The sequence below is a fragment of the Pituophis catenifer genome, unplaced genomic scaffold (genome assembly GCF_029215685.1).
Source record: "Pituophis catenifer annectens isolate HBS135680 unplaced genomic scaffold, rPitCat1.0.hap2 SCAF_2, whole genome shotgun sequence".
In the NCBI taxonomy this organism is placed as follows: Eukaryota; Metazoa; Chordata; class Lepidosauria; order Squamata; family Colubridae; genus Pituophis; species Pituophis catenifer.
Genome location: NW_027256882.1, coordinates 17008502 through 17022419, shown reverse-complemented (window position 1 = coordinate 17022419; position 13918 = coordinate 17008502). Strand labels below are relative to the sequence as shown.

At 38.6% G+C, this 13918-nt stretch overlaps 1 protein-coding gene across 1 annotated transcript in view; it reads right to left on the bottom strand.

Annotated features, from left to right (window-relative positions):
• The window catches only part of LOC139309921 (uncharacterized), a 34549-nt gene that overhangs the window by 4734 nt on the left and 15897 nt on the right, over positions 1-13918 (bottom strand). The window contains exons 8-12 of the mRNA XM_070934104.1: positions 11258-11389; positions 10855-11090; positions 7785-8573; positions 5254-5466; positions 3800-3926 (exon numbers count right to left, since the gene is read on the bottom strand). Of these exons, the coding sequence (XP_070790205.1) occupies positions 3800-3926; positions 5254-5466; positions 7785-8573; positions 10855-11090; positions 11258-11389 (1497 nt within the window). The remainder of the gene's footprint in view (positions 1-3799; positions 3927-5253; positions 5467-7784; positions 8574-10854; positions 11091-11257; positions 11390-13918) is intronic.

Here is a 13918-nt window from a genome sequence, read left to right as displayed (position 1 = left end):
GGGCAGATGGCTAGCCTATAAACTGAAAAAAGAACAGAAAAAAAGAATGATATACCAATTGAAAGATGATAAAGGAGAAATTCAACATAGTAAAGAGGCCAAAAAAGATATTATTAAGAAATTTTATGCGAATCTATATAATCAGGGGAAAATAGAGGAAGATAAAATAAAACAGTACATAGAGAAATCAGGAATGCCAAAAATCACAGAAGAACAAAGAATTACTCTCAATAGGCCAATAACCAAATTAGAACTAGACGAAGTACTGAAAAAGCAAAAAAACAATAAAACACCGGGTCCTGACGGGCTACCGGTAGAAATATATAAAACAATGCAAGAAGTATTGGGAGAGAATATGTTGCGATTATATAATGAAGCTATGGAGAAAGCCAAGATACCAAATTCATGGACAGAAGCCATAATAACAATCATTCCAAAAGAAGACACAGATCTCCAGTTAATACAAAACTATAGACCTATTTCATTATTGAATGCCGATTACAAAATATTTGCAGCAATCTTGGCAGAAAGAATTAAATTAGTATTAAATACATATATACACCCAGACCAAAATGGATTTCTGCCGGGACGCCAAATAAAGAACAACATGAGAATAATACTTAATGCTTTAGAATACTATGAATCACACCCGGAGAAGCAGGCAGTGTTGGTTTTTCTTGACGCCCAAAAGGCCTTCGATAACCAAAATTGGAAATTTATGATTGAACAACTACAAAATATGCAAATTGGGGAAAAATTTGGGAAAATTATAGCAGAAATCTATACCAAGCAATCAGCAAGGATAATTATGAATGATGATATAACAGACAAATTTAATATAACAAAAGGAGTTAGACAAGGCTGTCCACTTTCCCCCTTACTATATATTCTATCATTGGAAACCCTGTTGAAAAAAATTAGAGAAGATCAAGGAATTGAAGGTTTAAGGATTAATAGAGAAGAATACAAAGTTCAAGCCTTTGCTGATGACTTAGTGTTTTTGACAGAAAATCCTATGGAATCTATACCTAATTTGTTTCAAAAAGTAGAAGAATTTGGAGAAGTGGCTGGACTAAAAATTAATAAAAATAAATCGAAGCTAATTGTTAAAAACCTTACGGAAATCCAAACAAAAGATTTGATAGATAATATACAAATTCAAACAACAAAAAAAATAAAATATCTAGGAATCTGCTTATCCACAAGAACATCAGCAATTAAAGAAAATAATTATGATAAATTACTAGAACAAACAAAGAAAGATTTAGAAAAATGGGAAAATTTACACATTTCATTCCTAGGAAGAATTTCGGCTATCAAAATGATTATATTACCTAAATTTCTATATTTGTTTCAGGTCACCCCAATTAAAATAGATAAACCGTTTTTTGAAAAGCTGAATAAAATAACATCTAAATTTATTTGGCAAGGGAAAAGGCCACAAATAAAATTTAAACTGCTTCAGGATACAAAAGATAGAGGAGGAGCTGCACTCCCTGACTGGGAGATATACTACCAAGCAGCAGTACTATCGTGGGTCAAAGATTGGATAGAATTAAAGGACTCTAGAACTTTAACAATTGAGGGACACGAACTTCAAACTGGCTGGCACTCCTTTATGTGGGATGAGAAATACAAAACACATTCATATTTTAAAACACATAAAATAAGGAACTCACTATTACAAATTTGGCTTAAAATTAAAAAACAACATTATATGAAGATACCAAATTGGCTAGCACCGGCGGAATCAATTAGACACCCAAATTTAACAGATAAGACAAAAATAATTAGATATAAAGATATAATTGACTATCAAGGCAAACTAAAGACAAAACAACAATTGGAGACAGATTTACACAGAGGAATAGACTGGTGGACTTACACTCAAATACAATCTAAATATAGAGAGCATATAAAAACATATGAAATTTACAATCAAAAACAAGAAATAGATAAAATTATATTAGATTCAGAAAATAAATTAATTAGTAGAATTTATAAATTTCTCCTACGCTATAAATTGGAAGAAGAGACAGTCAAAGAAACGATGATTAAGTGGGCTCAAAATATCAAACACACAATACCTTTGGAAAAATGGGAAAAGTTTTGGCAGGAAAACCTAAAGTTAACGAAAGCAACGGCGTACAAGGAAAACCAACTGAAAATGTTTTATCGGTGGCATATGTCTCCAACCAGATTGGCAAAAATACAACCCAAAAATAGCCCAATTTGTTGGAAGTGCAAAAAGGCACAAGGGACTTTCTATCATTTATGGTGGACATGCCCGGCAGCAAAAAAATTTTGGTCTAACATCAAAAAATGGTTGGAACAAATAACAAAAACACAGATTGAAAAAGAACCAGAAACATTTTTATTAGGAATATTTAACAAATCATACCCTAAGGATATTAAATATCTTACAATTCACATATTAACTGCTGCAAGAATAATCTACGCAAGAAATTGGAAACAAGAAAAAATACCAAGTGAAACAGAAGTAATAGGGAAAATTTTAGAATGCGCTGAAATGGATAGGTTAACCAAAGAACTACAAGAAAAAGAAGAATCAGACTATTATAAAATATGGAATAGTTGGTATAATTGGTTAAAAATTAGAAATATACAAAAAATATAGGGGATATATTACCGATTGATACATATATATGTAATAAAAATATTATTAGATTACAGAAAGGTGAAGGAATATATTATAAGTAGAATTGTAGAACGTCACTCTGAAAAAATGCTTAAGAAGAAATTATATTCTTTTTGTGTATATGTTGTATAAATGTTCGTTGTGTATATGTTACGTATGTCTTTTTTAATATTTATATTCAATAAAAACTATTTTAACAAGAAAGGCTGCCAAAGAATGGAGGCCCTTGAACTATGTTGCTGGAGAAGACTCCTGTGAGTCCCTTGGATGGCAAGGTGATCAAACCAGTCAGATCCTGAAGATGAAACTCAAATATTTTGGACACCTAATGAGAAGGAAGGACTCATTGGAGAAGAGCCTAATGCTGGGAAAGATTGAAGGCAAAAGAAGAAGGGGACGACAGAGAACGAGGTGGCTGGATGGAGTCACTGAAGCAGTCGGCATGAGTTTAAATGGACTCCAGAGGATGGTAGAGGATAGGAAGGCCTGGAGGAATGTTGCCCATGGGGTCACGATGGGTCGGACACGACTTCACGAATAACAACAATATTCTCTCTCTCTCTCTCTCTCTCTCTCTCTCTCTCTCTCTCTCTCTCTCTCTCTCTCTCTCTCTCTGTGTGTGTGTGTGTGTGTGTGTGTAGGTGTGTGTGTGTGTGTGTGTGTGTCTCTCTGTGTGTGTACAGGAACAGTGGAAATGTGGGTGAAATGAGATGTCCCCAAAATTGTCCACAGCACCTCATTGTGGAACAGTATAACTTCTTGTGATCCTCACAGGGAGGCCCATATAGAATACATTGGAAGAATCTTTCCATGATTATACTAAGGTATTTCCTCAAGTTTCAAAGAAACCTGTTTTTTCTAGGAGTCAAAATATGGAAGGAAGTATCCAAACTAAATCTAGAAGAGAGATTTTATATGGTAGTAATACAGATTGCCTAATATGGCAAACCCTCTTATCTCTTGGCAGCCTCTCGTTCAAGATCATTTTGCTGTTCTTCCCATTAGATAAGAAACTGTGCACTTTCACAATAAAGAAGAAAACAGGTGAGTTTCAATCAGTCTCTTAACTTGCACTTCCAGAAAAATGCTCTGGATGAATTGACTTCCCCAATGCCTCCTCTTTTCTTTGGTGTCACCTACCTTCCTGAGTGGAGATGGTCCCCTCCGGACAAGGAACACAGTCATAACAGCAAACTGGCTCTCCTTCTCGAGCCTGCTTGACAAATCCAGGATGACAACTTTCCACACATTTGGACTCAGGCAGAGACTAAACAGAAAAACAAGGAATACCAAAGAAAATATGTTAGGACTAACCATCCATAGAAAACAAAGGTCAAAATAAACCTTAGCCAAAGAAACTCTATACTTCATTTAGATAAGTCTGAACTCTCTAACGAGTTCCAAGTAGTTGCAAGAGATACAACTACCAACAGGTTCTGCATTTAGGCAAGAATAAGAAAGAAAAACCAACTGTATAGGTATAGACTAGGTGAAACTTGGTTTAATGCCAGTAACAGCGAGAGGGATCTACCTGTGTTTTTCCAAAAACAAGGCCGGGTCTTTTTTTTTTTTTTTTTCTTTAAAAACTGGCTAGGCCTTCTTTTTGGAGGGTTCTAATTATTGACTCACTTCATGACGGTGGCGCCGACAGCCCCGCCCAGCAGGATTGATCCGGAGCTCAGCTGCAGATGCCTTCCGGCAGACGTCTGAAGGCGAAACAGAGGCCAGAGTGATGTGTGCAAGTGCTGGGCAAGTAGCCACAGAAGAAGCAGCCACAGAAGAAGGTGAGGCAGTTGTTGGGGTGTGCGAGGTCTGGTAAGTAGGGCAGCTCCACCCCCATCCCCACCCCAGCTTATTTTTTACCTGTGTGCCTCGCCCTGTACACCAGGGTGGGCGGGGTCTTAATTAGGGCTAATTTTGTGGGTGGGGGTTAATTTGATTGCATGTGCTCAAAAACGTGATAGGGCTTCTTTCCAAGGTGGGTCATCTTTTTGGAGAAACATGGTAGAAGTCCTATTGGTTCATCACTTAAATATGAATCAATAGCAGCCAAAAAAGCCAATGCAATCCTAGGATTCATTAATGGAAGAACAGAGTCAAGATCTCATGAAGTTTTAGTACTGCTTTACAAACCCTTAATGAGACCACACTTGGAATCCTGCATCCAGTTCTGGTGACCACAATATAAAAAGTGTTGAGACTCTGGAAAGAGTGCAGAGAAGAGCAACTAAGGTGATTAGTGGACTGGAGGCTAAAACATACGAACAATGGTTATGGGAATTGGGTATGTCCAGTCTAATGAAAAGAAGGAATAGGGGGGACTAGGGGTGATCACTGTTCCAATATTTGAGGGGCTCCTACAAAGTCAGGGGGGGGTTCAAACTATTTTCCAAAGCACCAAAAGGCAAGACAAGAAACAATGGTTGAAACTAATGAAGGAGAGAAGCAACCTAGAACTAAAGAGAACCCTAATGGTGAAAGTCATCAACCAAGGCAATAGCTTGAATAGTCCAATAGACCAATAATCCAATAGACCAATGAATAGCCTTCAGAAGTTGTGGGTGTTCCATCATTGGAGGCTTTCAAAAAGAGACAGAACATCCATTTGTCCAAAATGGGACAGTTTCTCTTGCTTGAGCAGGGGGTTGCCTCTCAAAACTCCCCAGTTTCTCATCGATGGGAGCCCACCCGGGAAGAAGCAGCCAACTTATGACGTTCAGATCTGTTGCTACATCTCCATTTTGGTCCACGTACAATTTCCAATGGGAAATATTGAAAAACTCATTCTTCTCCAGAAATGGATGGAACTAGAATAAAAATCCAGGAATTTTAAAAGCAGAAAACTTGGTTTCTTATCCCAGGTGGTCTTTTCACATTTGAAACTTTCATTCACAGTTGTTTAACTTGCAAATGTAGTGAGTTGGGAGAACAAGCGTTACCACTATCTTCACAAGTGAAAAGGGATCGGATAAATCTGGCTCAGATAAATTGCTAAATGATATTGACATATATCAATATCATTATACTTTCTTAATAGATTATGGGAATGCTGGTGATATAACTTGATTTCATCAAAGTATCAACAATATATTGATACTATATACCAATAGAGTATAATTAAAAATCTGAACCTTAAGTGAAGGCTGAATAATATGATATTATAAATGGTCTTAAAAATTGTAATGAAATGATTCTCTATTTTCCTTATATAACTGAGGAGTGGTGGAAAACAATTAGTTCTTGGTCATCTGTTTTCCTCTATTGTCATTAATAAAGATAGCTACTTGATAAAAAATATGATTTTGTGATGCAACATTTATATCAACACGTAGACAAATCTATTCTGATATTGTTTGAAGACTAAAGAGCTTCCAATTTATTTATTTATTTTTGAATACTGCCTATTTGTATGTAAATTACTAGTTTACTATACATGAACAGATTGTCTCTCTAAAGCCTTTAGCGTGTGCTCTTCAGTCTGAAATTAGGTGACCAATTCAGCTCATGTGCTCTGTTGAGGTGATCCACTATCAGCCCCCTCCACCACAAAGATCGTGCAGGATCTTTGGATCTGGCAGAGTGAGAACTGTGGATCACAAACAAGATGCCTTTGGTGTATCCCTGCATAACAGTTGCTCTATCCCTGCTAAACTTAATGGGGAAACTAAGGGGGCAAGTCCAGCTGTTTGTGATGATGAAGACTCAATTGGGCAGGGGATGATGGTCCATGAGGGAAAAGTTACCTTGATAAGGGAAGGTCTGCATCTGGTATTGCAAATCAGCTATGTGTGGTGAGTACAGTATCTAAAAACAGAAGCCATAGTCTGGTTGGTGACTCAATTGTAAAGGTAAAGATAAAGGTTCCCCTCGAACATATGTGCTAGTCATTCCTGACTCTAAGAGGTGGTGCTGATCTCCGTTACAAAGCCGGAGAGCCAGCACTGTCTGAAGATGTCTCCGTGGTCATGTGGCCGGCATGACTAAACACCAAAGATGCACAGAACGCTGTTACCTTCCCACCAAAGATGGTCCCTATTTTTCTACTTTTGAACTGCTAGGTTGGCAGAAGCTGGGACAAGTCACGGGAGCTCACCCCATTACGCGGCACTAGGGATTCGAAACGTTGAACTGCTGACCTTTTGATCAACCAGCTCAGTGTCTTGGCCACTGAGCCACCGCATCCCTCTTTTGTAATTTTGACTCAATTGTAAGAGGTGTCTATTTAGGAAAGAATGTGGACTATTGAAGGAGATGAGGATCTGGATGGTACAATTGCCAGCAGAGAAAAGGGGCGCATTGTTAGGATTGTCAAGAATGCTAATAAGGATCTTAATGTTCTTGTGCATCTTAGCAGAAATGATCTGTCCAAACCAGATGTGTTCTCTATACATAAGGATTTCCAGAGTTTGGGGCATGGATTCCTTGACTGATTGGACCCACAAGATGTCATTTTTCTGGCATGGGTGGGCTGAGCCTGTCCCATTGGGGTGAAATGGTTCCTCAGGTAGCCTGGACTCATGACATGCAGGGCTTTAAAGGTGACAATCAACACCTTGAATTGTACCTGGAAGCAAACTGGTACACAGTGCAGCTAGTGGAGCAGTGATGTAACATGGGCCACCCCAGGGATCCCAAGAACTGTCCACACCACTGAATTCTGCATCAGTTGTAGCCTCCAAATCTCTTCAAGGGTAGCCCCATGTAAAATGCATTGCAATAGTCCAAGCAGGAGATGACCAGGGATTGAGTGACTAAACACAGGGACTCCTGATCCAGGAAAGGATACAACTGGACAGTGGAAAGGCTGTCTTAGCTGTGACTGCCACCTGCTCTTCAAGGAGTTGTGAGTCCAGGAGAACCCAAAAGTTCTGAACCAGTTTTTCAGGGGTAGCAAAACCCTGTCCAGAACTAAAGATGTTAAATTATTAGATCCTAAAGATCCACACAAAAAAAGCCTCTTGGTGTTGCCAGCATTCAGCTAAAGCTTCTTATCCCCCATCCCTGCAATATTATTCTCTGGGTGGTTAGTCTGGCCAGCCTTTTGGCCTTTTGTAGCACAAGGAGGTTGAGAAGGTCCTTCTACCTCTCCTTTGGGGTTTTATGCATCCTGGGAGGAACTCCATACCTGCCATGGCTGCAGCTTTGAAGCCTCCATGCTCTTGTCACCCTTCTTGCTTCTCCTTCTGGATCTGGAAAAGTAAGCAGCTTTCAAGGCATGGGCCAGAGTCTGAACAACACTGTGTAAACGGAGGTGAAAAGGGATCCACATGCTTCTATTTTCCGGTGTAGGCTCCAGGGGTGCTTTCTGGGTACATCTTTTCCGACTTTTGACAGAAAAGATGTGCTTTGAAAAAGAACAGTGAAAAAACCGATCTTCCAATTTCACATAGAGTTTAGTTCCAACAGCATCATCTTCTGGCCTTCCTTTTTCCTGAAAAGCAAAGCTCCAAATACTATGGGCGTATTTGTAAAGATCCACCCTACTCGATACCAAATACTCGATGGCTCCCATGATCCAGATTTTCCCTTCAATCGGTCCTGGCATAGTTTCAAATTTAAACTGGAAAAAACGAATTCTGTCCCAAATGTCAATATTTTCTATGTAGTTCACAAACACATTAACTTGTCTCCACTTAGAGACTTCATCACCGAGAGCTGCTGTATATCCAGTGTCTGAGAATTGTCGTGATATAACAACACAAATTCCATTTCTGACAAGCGTAGGAGTAAAAGTCCTCATGAAACTCTCTCCCTCCTCTGTGTCTGAAGTAATGAGACCAATCAAGGTCCATCTAAAATGGAGGAGCAGTTGGAGAATTGCTGGGTACGTGATCCCTTTTGAGGGGAGCATCCGGTGGAAAAAAGGGAATTGACTTTTTTCGTTCTGAGCTTCTGAAACAAATGCATCACTGATCTGAAAAGGCAAATGAAGAATGCTATGCTATATTTTGGGATAGATCAATTCCAAAATACTAGATTGTAACAACTCCAACCTAATACTCATGAACATGTTAGAATACTTTATTGTTGATTACTCATTAAACTATATAAAAAAGCAGGAGATAAAGTGCAGAACATTAACAAATTAATTAATTTAAGCTAATTAATTTAAGTAACAAGTTAAAATCATCAATTACATAAAAATAAAAGAAAAACGAACATCCCATAGTATTAATGGAGGACTTTAACTACCTTGATATCATCTGGGAGACAAACTGCAGCAAGTGGAAGATTGAAAAGATTCCTGACCAGCCTAGCTGACAATTTCATCATCCAAAAAGTAGAGGAGGGAATTAGAGGAAATGCTATACTGGACCTCATTCTTATTAACAGAGATGATAGAGATAGATAGAATTTGCAGGAATTGGGGGGGGGAGTGAATATAACGCAAACCTGAGAAATAGAACATGTTCCAACCAGTGTTCTTAAACATTAAAAAAAAAAAAACTTATTTTAACAGAGAGAGCTTGAGAAAGATTCCAATGATGAACAACCCAAGAAGCTTGGGAATCTATCAAAAACATGTTAATAAAAGCCCAGTCCAGCACAATACCAGTGAAAAAGAAAAAGAAATCCAAGAATCTTGCGTAGCTTCTTCTCCAGTAATATTACACTACTAACAAGAGCATACAAAACATATGTTAGACCAATTCTCGAATACAGCTCATCTGTCTGGAACCCGCACTGCATATCGGACATTAATACCATTGAATGTGTCCAGAAATATTTCAAAAGAAGAGTCCTCCACTCTTCTGCTTGCAACAAAATACCTTATAAAATTTAGAACTATGCCACCTTCGGTATAATCTAAGCATAACTCATAAAATCATCTGCTATGATGTCCTACCTGTCAATGACTACTTCAGCTTCAACCGCAACAATACACGAACACACACAATAGATACTAACTTAAGGCAAACTGCTCCAAACTCGATTGCAGAAAACATGATTTCAGCAACAGAGTGGTCAATGCCTGGAATGCACTACCTGACTCTGTGGTTTCATCCCCAAACCACAAAAATTTTAACCTTCGACTGTCTACTGTTGACCTCACCCCATTCCTAAGAGGTCTGTAAGAGGTGTGTATAAGAGCTCCAGCATGCCTACCATCCCTGTCCTATTGTTCCCTTTAATTGTATTCATTTTATTTTATTTTTTTTTATTTTTAATTAGATTTATATGCCTTTATATGCCTTATAATTTTATGTATTCAATTCACGCTTATATATATTATCTAATACGTACTCGACAAATAAAAGAAAAGAAAAGAAAGAAAGAAACCAGCAGGATTACATATGTATCTATTTCTTATAAACTGAAAGACAAAAAGGACAAGTTAAAAAAATGGAAAGAGGGACACAAAACTAAGGCAGAATATCGACAGATAGACTGATTCTACAAAGATAAAGTCAGGAAAGCAAAAGGCTTAGAATGAACAAAGACTTGCAAAAAAACTCAAAGATAATTTTAAAAAAAGTTTTTTTCAACATATAAATATAAATGAACAAGAAAAAAAATCAATCCACTAAAGAGAAACAATGGCAAGGAAGTAACAGACAGTAAAGGAGTGCTGCTTAACTCATTCTTTGCATCAGTCCAGCCCGGAAACTAAAACATATGTCAAACAATTACAGGAATTGGATATAGCTAATCTAGAGAAAAGAGGTGACATGCTAGCTATATTCCAGTATTTGAGGGGCTGCCACAAAGAAGAGGGGAGTCAACATGTTATCCAAAGCACCAGAAGGCAAGGCATGGATGGAAACTAATCAAAGAAAGAAGCAACCTAGAACTAAGGAGAAATTTCCTAATAATGATAACAATTAACCAGTGGAATGCCTTGCATTCAGAAGTTGTGGGTGCTCTAACATTGGAGGTTTTCAAGAAGAGATTGGACAGCCACTTGCTGGTATAGGGTGTCCTGCTTGAGCTCCAAGACCTCAAAGTTCCCTTCCAGTTCTATTCTGGTTGATGGTTGACTAATAAACCCACCAATACCTTGCCTATGGGATTCAAGAGCTGCTTTTTACCATGGCCCTTATTTGTTTACACTGAGTCATACCTGATCCCTGCCTGACAATAAAGGCCATTGTGACAAGCAATTCTTGGAATCCATAGGTAAAATAAGGTTGGATCTATCACTCACCCACAACCTCCCCACTCACTTTACCAGATAGAGAAACACACACACAAACCTGAGGGACTTTGTAGGTGCCTACTAATGTTGCCATCTGAGTGGAAGTTTCCCTCTTAGCTGCATCAACAACAGCCAAAAGATTTTCCTTCCTTCCACAGCTGTAGTTGGGAACATTGGCTTGTCCAGTAGAGACGATGTCCAGCAAAGCATCTGAAGTGCCAAGGGTACTGAAATAGTTGTCGTGCAGGTTGTAGCCAAGTGTGAGATTGGGCAGGAGGTCGGGATTCATGTTGACTGTTTGAATGGCGAAAGCCAAGGTTATCAATTTAAAATAGAGTCCTGTACTGTAAAAAAATGTTCATGTTATTACCATCATCATCAACAGCAACAACAAAATCTTTTTTTTTCAGTTTAACCCTCTTTGTCTCCACAAGTCTCCTGTGTCTTAAGCCAATACAGACCCAAAGCCAAGGACACGTGATAATTTTTATGAGATTTGAGAAGATGGGATGGAGATAGTCCTCCACCGCAGTTAAAAATCATAAATACATCATTATTTATAGAAGTCCTAATATTCACCCGCCCAGTAACCTGTATGCAAAAGCATTCAATCATTAAAGTGGAACCACCATAAAATGAAGAGGATGTGCTATAACTTACCCAGAAAAGCAACTGTGAAAAGAAATCATTCCCTATTCCTCAAAGGATCAAGCATTGAATATCAATGAGTAGTTATATAAATATGGAAATGGGCTGGTCAGAGGCATCTGCAACCCTTTCAGTCACTACTTTTAACCAAACTCAATATCCCCGTGATGAATGGAAATGGTAATATTAAGAGGAAAAGCATAATACTAATATAGTATTAGAAGGGAAAGCATAAATAATCTGAACTTATTTCAAGTTTTATTTGCCACATGTTTGAATTCGAATACATTTCCCAAAAGAAGACAAAAGAGGAAAGCCATGAAAATCAAAATGATTCAAGAAATTAGATAAGTCCTATAGTATAAGAGTAAGTGAAATAGTGTTAGAAGTGCAAATGGAGGGAATGCAAATCCATCGCAGTGAATAACTTACTAGCGAGACTCACTAGAAGGAACCATGTTGAAAGGTAACATTCTATGTTTATCTAAAATTACAATGTCATTAGACATTGTTTCAGTGGTGATTGCAGCAATGAGATGATCTCCTGGCCTGTAGTAGTTCCAGGGTTTTTCCTCATCACGTATCTCAAAATTCAGTGGGCATTTCATTCTTAGCTTCTCAGAGAGTGCCTGAGACACCAGCAGCATTAGAAGCAGAAGATCCATCATTTATAGGACTGAATCAATCCCTTTCCTGTTTCTAAACAAGAACAAGAAGAATTAGGAGAATTCAAGGCACTCTCAGTTTCCTGATTCATAGAGACAAACCAATCTTCACCTGAAAAGGAGAGAAAGTATATTCAAGAGTTCAATCTCTGCTTGTCCCAAAACATCTGCCATACAGAGAGTGAGCTGTGACATTTATCCTTTTCTGATGAAAGTTTCCTTTCTTGTTGATTTAATCTGATGTTAAATCAAAGACAGTCACTATAGCAGAAAATGTCTCAAAGACCGAGATGGTGATAATTACAGTGAAAAATAATTTCTCCTCCGAGGATCCTGAAATTCTTCCAAAACTCCAAGTGCAGAGGGTCAGTTGGAGGACACATGCAAGTGAAAAATCACAAATACATCCCTGAGGGTGTTGTGATCATTTCTGTCAGGACATGTCCAGAAAGGGATGCTGGAGGAAAATAGTTTAACACCCAGGGAATTGACTTCTGCTGTCCTTCATTGTGATGTCTCCAGAGACTTCTGGGGAAGGTCACCCAGAGCTATGAAGTTCGATTAAACTCTACATTGATGACACAACTCTAGTCCTTCATGGAGCCAATCAGTGTCCTTGAATCCTTCCTGATGTTAAGAGGAGGGTTTTTTTTTTTTGGTATTTTTCTTTTCTATTGGATCTCCATATTTCCATGCTAAATTGGAATTGATTTTAAATTTCCTTGTGCCTGAAGAGAAATTTCATTTCCCATCAGTTCTGGAAATGTCAACTGTTGGATAAGAGCAGCTAAGAGGCTGGAAAGTGACAGCCTGTGGACTGTTATCATTGTTGAATGTTATCATATCCTTTGGCCTTTCCATCTCTGTTTGTAAACCCTCCCTAAAATATGGATAATTGGTTGGTAAGTGTGGTTGGGAGTCCCAATATTCCTAATGCATCAAGTTAGGGGGAATTTCTCCTTAGTTCTAAGTTGGTTCTCTCCTTGATTAGTTTCCATCTGATAACTTCTGTTTTACCTTAAGTGTTTAAGAGAAACGATTGTCTCCATCTTTTTTGTGGTAGCCCCTGAAATATTGGAACACCCTAGTCTGTCTCTTTGTTAGACTAGACATGCCAAGTTCCTGCAACTGTTCATCACATGTTTTAGTCTCCAGCCATCCGATCATCTTTGTTGATCACTCTGGACTCTTTCTAGAATCTCAGCATCTTTTCTGTGTATCACAGTGACTAAAACTGGATTCAGTATTCCAACTGTGGTCTTACCTGTGCAGTATAAATACAGTAGGTAGTAACACTACATCAGGGGTGTCAAACTAGCGGCCGGTGGGCCGAATGTGTCACACGAAGGGGGAAAATGTCTGCTTTTGAGCCAGGTACTAGTTACTTTGGGCTCCAATGGGGGAGCATAATAGTGGAGGGGATTGATAGATTAACAGAAGATCCCAGCTCCCTCCATCCTGCCCCACCCTTCCCATCTTTTAATTGGGTTGCAGTGTTTGGCTTTGTGTATGATTGTACTTATTGTATTGGTGGAACAAGCCGAGAACTACATGGCAGTACAAAAGTCAGAGGGTAGTAGAAAGGTAGATGTAGAGGGAGAGAGGAGAATAAGAAAGCCTGTTCTGAAATGTAAGACCCCCCACCCCCTCATCTTTGTAGCATATTGGAACAGTGCTATCAAGAGCCTTGGTAGCGCAGCAGACTAAAGTGCTGTTAAGTAGCACCAGCTGCCTGAAATTACTGCAAATTCAAATCTCACCAGGCTCAAGGTTGACTCAGCCTTCCATCCTTTCGAAGTAGGTAAAAAG